The 6,624-nt window shown below is 65.9% G+C and overlaps 1 protein-coding gene across 1 annotated transcript in view; it reads right to left on the bottom strand.

Moving 5' to 3' along the window:
• SCYL1 (SCY1 like pseudokinase 1) overlaps positions 1-6,624 on the bottom strand; it is an 8,969-nt gene that overhangs the window by 626 nt on the left and 1,719 nt on the right. Inside the window, exons 2-10 of the mRNA XM_041410542.1 lie at positions 6,431-6,553; positions 6,034-6,189; positions 5,550-5,693; positions 3,421-3,576; positions 2,529-2,687; positions 2,027-2,134; positions 1,158-1,271; positions 536-691; positions 392-463 (exon numbers count right to left, since the gene is read on the bottom strand). Coding sequence (XP_041266476.1) covers positions 392-463; positions 536-691; positions 1,158-1,271; positions 2,027-2,134; positions 2,529-2,687; positions 3,421-3,576; positions 5,550-5,693; positions 6,034-6,189; positions 6,431-6,553 — 1,188 coding nt within the window. The remainder of the gene's footprint in view (positions 1-391; positions 464-535; positions 692-1,157; positions 1,272-2,026; positions 2,135-2,528; positions 2,688-3,420; positions 3,577-5,549; positions 5,694-6,033; positions 6,190-6,430; positions 6,554-6,624) is intronic.

Here is a 6,624-nt window from a genome sequence, read left to right as displayed (position 1 = left end):
TCTGGGGAGTGGGGGGGGAGGGTGGGGGGGGACAAGGGACACAGAGAGAGTGGGGACAGGGGACAGTGAGGGGGAACAAGGGACAATGAGGGGGGACAGTGAGGGGGGACATGGGGATAGTGAGAGGGGACATGGGACAGTGAGAAAGGGGATACAGGACAGTGAGGGGGGACAGGGGACAGAGAGAGGGGACATGGGACAGTCAGCGGGGACACAGGACAGTGAGGGGGGACAGGGGAATAGTGAGGGGGGGACAGTGAGGGAGGGCACAGGGACACAGAGGGGGAACAGTGAAGGAGAACAAAGGATGATGAGAGGGGACAGGGACATGACGGGGGAACAAGGGGACAGGGGCCAGTGGTGGGGGGTTCAGGGGGGTCTCAGAGCTCACCTGGGCGGGCAGGTGGGGGGCCAGACACAAAGAGGGGATTTGGGGGGGGTTCAGGGGCGTCTCAGAGCTCACCTGGGCGGGCAGGTGGGGGGCCAGACACAAAGAGGGGATTTGGGGGGGGGTTCAGGGGGTCTCAGAGCTCACCTGGGCGGGCAGGTGGGGGGCCAGGCGCCCCAGGCACAGCGTGGCGTTGCAGCGCAGGGGTCCCAGCGCGTCCCCCCCCTGCACCCGCAGCAGCAGCCGGGGCAGCTCCCCCCCCCTGCGCCCCTCCCCCAGCTTGGGCGCCAGCAGCACCATGGACTGGAGGGGGGGGGGAACAAACAGAGGGGGGTGGGTCAGGGGGCACCCCCAGATGGGATTTTGGGGGGGGATCCGACCCATTTGGGGGTGCCCAGGTGGTTGGGGGAATCTCACCCATTTTGGGGGCCCATTTGGAAGGAGGTTCCCAGGTTATTTTGGGGGGGCTCCAGGTGATTGAAGAGTCCCACCCATTTCGGGGGGGGGTCCCCACTCAGTCCCACCCTTTCAGGGAATACCCAGCTGTCTTGGGGGGCTCCCCAGGTGGATTCTGGGGTCACTATTTGATTTTTAGAAAAGTCTCCAGGTGGTTTGAGGGATCCCCAGGTAACTTCTGGGGGAATCCGAGAAAATCTGGGGGTCTTGGGTAATTTTTGGGGTTCCCAGGAGATTTTGTGGGTCCTGGGTGATTTGGGGGTGGGGGGGTTCCCACGTGATTTGGGGGTCCTGGATGATTTTGGGGGCCCACCTTGACCGTCTGCTCGCGGATGGCCGGGTTGGAGTCCAGGAACCCGTGGGCGACGTGGGGGAAAATCTGGGAATCCACCGTGGCCTCAGGCAGGAACTCAATGAACTCCTCGAGCTGTGGGAGGGGGGCATGAGACCCCTGAACACCCCCAGGGACCCCCAAAAACCAGGGATCACCCTCCCATGGACCCCTCCCAGTCCCCCCCAGGGCCCATAGGGGTCCCACCTGCAGCAGCAGGGGCAGGGAGGTTCTGGGTGGGATTTTGGGGGTTATGGGGGGGATTTTGGGGGTCATGGGGGGGATTTTGGGGTCCCACCTGCAGCGGTGGGGGGGCAATGAGGTTGTAGGTGGGATTTTGGATGTCAGGGAGGTTTTAGGGGGGGTGTTTTGGGGGGCCAGTATGATCCCAGACTCTTCCAGTCCATCCCACTCCCTCCCAGTCCCTCCCAGCGCCATCCCAGACCCTTCCAGCTGCACCCCAGATTTTTCCAGTCCCTCCCAGTGCTCCCTGAAGTCCCTCCCAGTTCCATCCCAGCCCCATCCCAGTCACTCCCAGTCCTTCCCAGTCCCATCCCAGCCCCATCCCAGCCCCATCCCAGTCCCATCCCAGCCCCATCCCAGTCCCATCCCAGTCCCTCCCAGTCCCATCCCAGTCCCTTCCAGTCCATCCCAGTCCCATCCCAGTCCCTCCCAGTCCCCCCCAGTCCCTCCCAGTCCGTACCCAGTTGAGGCTGGGCTCGCGGCTGAACTCGTGGCTCTCCCTTTCCCATCCCAGTCCCTCCCAGTCCATCCCAGTTCGTCCCAGTCCGTCCCAGTTCATCCCAGTCCCATCCCAGTCCATCCCAGTCCCTCCCAGTGCTCCCAGTCACCAGCTGCAGCAGGCGCAGGCGCAGGCCCCGCTCAGGGGACGAGAAGAGCCGGACGAGGACGGGGACGATTCGCTCCTGGTACTCGGGGGGGTCCAGGACCTTCGCCACCTGGGGGAGCGGGGGGAGACCAGGGGGCTATGGGGGTCACTGGGGGGGATTTTGGGGGGGTCCCACCTGCAGCAGCAGGGGCAGGGAAGTTGTGAATGGGATTTTGGGGATCACTGAGGTTTTAGTGGGGTATTTTGGAGGTGTCCCACCTGCAGCAGCGGGGGCAGGGAGGTTCTGGGTGGGATTTTGGGGTCGGGGAGGTTTTAGTGGGGTATTTTGGGGATGTCCCACCTGCAGCAGCAGGGGCAGAGGGGCTGTGAGTGGGATTTTGGGGTCACTGAGGTTTTAGGGGGTATTTTGGGGGTTCCCACCTGCAGCAGCAGGGGCAGGGAAGTTGTGAATGGGATTTTGGGGATCACTGAGGTTTTAGTGGGGTATTTTGGGGGGGTCCCACCTGCAGCAGCGGGGGCAGGGCGCTGGCATCAGCGCTGCCCAGCTCCAGGGCCTCGAGCAGCCTCGGGAGCAGCTTGTGCCTCCGGAAGGGCCCCGGGAGGGACTCCAGGAGAGGGGGCAGCTCCTGCAGGAACGTCCGGCGCTCCGAGGGGTCCCGGACCTGCCAGGGGGTCCCAGAAACACCGGGGGTCAGGGGGGACAGCAGGGGATGGGGGACAGGGATGGGGATGGAAATGGAAACAGAAATGAAGATGAAAGAACAAGAATGGACATGAGGAGGAGAGGACAAGGATGGGACGGATGATGGGGATGAAGATGAGGAAGAGGATGAAGGAATAGGAGTGAGGATGATGATGATAATGATGAGGAGGAGACAGGGATGGGAATGAGATGAGGATGGAAGAGCAGGGATCAAGAGATGAGGATAAGGATGGGGATAAAGGAAGAGGAATGAACATGGGAATGGGACAAGGATGAGGATTAAGGAACAGATCAGAAAACAGCGATAGGGATGAGGATGATGATGGGGATGAGGAACAGGAACAAGCCCCATAATGAGGAGACAGAGATGAGGATAAAAGGACAGGAATGAACATGAGGAAAAGGATGAAGGAATAGGGGTGAGGATGATGATAATGAGGGGACAGGGATGGGCATGAGATGAGAATAGAAAAGCAGGGATCAAAAGATAAGGATGAGGATGGGGATAAAGGAAGAGGAATGAACATGGGAATGGGATGAGGATGAGGATCGAGGAACAAATCAGGAAACAGCGATAGGGATGAGGATGATGATAATGATGAGGAGCACGAAGATGAGACAGGGACGAGGATAAAAGGACAGGAATGAGGATGAGGATGATGGAACAGGGATGAGGGAGGCTGAAGCCAGACCTGGAAGTGCTCGAGGAAGAGCCCGGTGCGCACCAGGGCACAGGCCAGGAAGGCTCCAGGGCGCTGCAGCCGCTCCAGGAGCGGCCCCGGGCCCGGCCGGGCCCCCGGATCCGCAGCCACCAGCTCCGAGAAGGGCGGGATGAGCCCGGGGGGCAGCTGGGGGGACAGGGGGACACGGGGTCAGGGACACCCCAAGGGCTGCGGGGACAGGGGGACACGGGGTCAGGGACACCCCAAGGGCTGCGGGGACAGGGGGACACGGGGTCAGGGACACCCCAAGGGCTGCGGGGACAGGGGGACACGGGGTCAGGGACACCCCAAGGGCTGCGGGGACAGGGGGACACGGGGTCAGGGGACACCCCAGGGACTGGGGGGACAGGGGGACACGGGGTCAGGGACACCCCAGGGGCTGGGGGGACAGCGGGACACGGGGTCAGGGACACCCCAGGGACTGGGGGGACAGGGGGACACGGGGTCAGGGGCACCCCAAGGGCTGGGGGGACAGGGGGACACGGGGTCAGGGGACACCCCAGGGACTGGGGGGACAGGGGGACACGGGGTCAGGGGACACCCCAGGGACTGGGGGGACAGGGGGACACGGGGTCAGGGGACACCCCAGGGACTGGGGGGACAGGGGGACACGGGGTCAGGGGACACCCCAGGGACTGGGGGGACAGGGGGACACGGGGTCAGGGGACACCCCAGGGACTGGGGGGACAGGGGGACACGGGGTCAGGGGACACCCCAGGGACTGGGGGGACAGGGGGACACGGGGTCAGGGGACACCCCAGGGACTGGGGGGACAGGGGGACACGGGGTCAGGGGACACCCCAGGGACTGGGGGGACAGGGGGACACGGGGTCAGGGGACACCCCAGGGACTGGGGGGACAGGGGGACACGGGGTCAGGGGACACCCCAGGGACTGGGGGGACAGGGGGACACGGGGTCAGGGGACACCCCAGGGACTGGGGGGACAGGGGGACACGGGGTCAGGGGACACCCCAGGGACTGGGGGGACAGGGGGACACGGGGTCAGGGGACACCCCAGGGACTGGGGGGACAGGGGGACACGGGGTCAGGGGACACCCCAGGGACTGGGGGGACAGGGGGACACGGGGTCAGGGGACACCCCAGGGACTGGGGGGACAGGGGGACACGGGGTCAGGGGACACCCCAGGGACTGGGGGGACAGGGGGACACGGGGTCAGGGGACACCCCAGGGACTGGGGGGACAGGGGGACACGGGGTCAGGGGACACCCCAGGGACTGGGGGGACAGGGGGACACGGGGTCAGGGGACACCCCAGGGACTGGGGGGACAGGGGGACACGGGGTCAGGGGACACCCCAGGGACTGGGGGGACAGGGGGACACGGGGTCAGGGGACACCCCAGGGACTGGGGGGACAGGGGGACACGGGGTCAGGGGACACCCCAGGGACTGGGGGGACAGGGGGACACGGGGTCAGGGGACACCCCAGGGACTGGGGGGACAGGGGGACACGGGGTCAGGGGACACCCCAGGGACTGGGGGGACAGGGGGACACGGGGTCAGGGGACACCCCAGGGACTGGGGGGACAGGGGGACACGGGGTCAGGGGACACCCCAGGGACTGGGGGGACAGGGGGACACGGGGTCAGGGGACACCCCAGGGACTGGGGGGACAGGGGGACACGGGGTCAGGGGACACCCCAGGGACTGGGGGGACAGGGGGACACGGGGTCAGGGGACACCCCCAAGTCCTTGTTTGTGTCCCTCCTTTGTCCCCTCGCTGTCCCCGACATTCCTGTCCCCCAAATGTCCCCCCGAGTGTCCCCCTGTCACAATTGTCCTCCCGTTGTCCCCCTGTCCCCTTCACTTCATGTCCTCCCCGCTCATCCCCATCCCCTCTCACCCCCCGTGTCCCCCCAAGTCCTTGTTTGTGTCCCTCCTTTGTCCCCTCGCTGTCCCCGACATTCCTGTCCCCCAAATGTCCCCCCGAGTGTCCCCCTGTCACAATTGTCCTCCCGTTGTCCCCATGTCCCCTTCACTTCATGTCCTCCCCGCTCATCCCCATCCCCTCATTCCCCCCATGTCCCCGTGGCCCCCGCAGTGTCCCCACTGTCCCCGTGCTGTCCCCGGTCCTGTCACCTCCAGGCTGTCCAGGTAGCCCAGGATGTTGGGGTGCCGGAGGCTGCGGAGCCGCTTCAGCCCCGCCCGGGCCAGCGCGGTGGCACCGGGGTCCCCCCCCGGGCCCAGGCTGTGCGCGAACACCGACACCGGAGCGCCATCGGCCTGGGGACACGGGGACACTCAGGGGACAGGGGGGGACACGGGGACACTCAGGGGACAGGGGGGGACAGGGGGGACACGGGGACAGGCAGGGGACAGCGTGGGGAATAGCACAGGGGGAAAAGGGGGGGGACACTGTGGGGACACGCGGGGCTGGAGCAATGACAGGACAGGGGGACACGATGGGGACAGGAGGGGACAAATGCAGATGTGGGGACAGTGGTGACACGTGGATAGAGACAGCAGGGACCTGGCCATGGGGACATGGGGGGGGTTCGTGGGGGGACATACGGTGACGTGGGGACAGGTGACAGCGAGAGCTGGGGCACAAAGGGATGAGGACACCGAGGGACGGGGGGCGGGTGGGGGTCCCCTCGCTGGTGGCTGCCACCCTCTCGAGCCCCCCCAGCTTCCACTCGCCCCCGGGGTCCACGAAGACGGCGTCGAGTCCCAGCGCGTGGTGAACGAGCCCCGAGACCCCCAGGAACGCCAGCGCCGTCTGCAGGGGCAAAAGACCCCCCAATATCGGTAACCCCCCCAATAAAGGAACCCCTCCCACCCAGGAGCCAAAATCCTCTCAGAACCCCCTCTGGATTCCAAAATCCCCCCAGATTCTGGAGACCCCCCCCTAAGACCCTGGGGATCCCCCCACCCACCTGGGCCCCCCCAGATTTCATTTCAGGGTCTCTATAAAGGCCTCAGGGACCCCCTCCCCAGATTCCCCCCAGACCCCTCCTCACCAGCAGCCGCTGCAGCCCCCAGGCCACCTCCTGCTCGCCCGAGTCCCCGCTCGGGGGGTGCAGCCGCAGGTGCCGCCGCAGGGGGGTCACGGCCTCTGTCACCAGGTACAGGCACTGCTCCGTCTGGGGGGGACACTCCGGGTCACCCCCACTGCCCCCCGTGTCCCCCCACTGCCCCCTGTCACCCCCCGTGT

The sequence above is a fragment of the Onychostruthus taczanowskii genome, unplaced genomic scaffold, assembly GCF_017590055.1.
Source record: "Onychostruthus taczanowskii isolate IOZ18803 unplaced genomic scaffold, ASM1759005v1 scaffold327, whole genome shotgun sequence".
Classification (NCBI taxonomy): Eukaryota; Metazoa; Chordata; class Aves; order Passeriformes; family Passeridae; genus Onychostruthus; species Onychostruthus taczanowskii.
The sequence above is the reverse complement of the archived record's forward strand: the minus strand, read 5'-3'. Positions and strand labels throughout refer to the sequence as shown.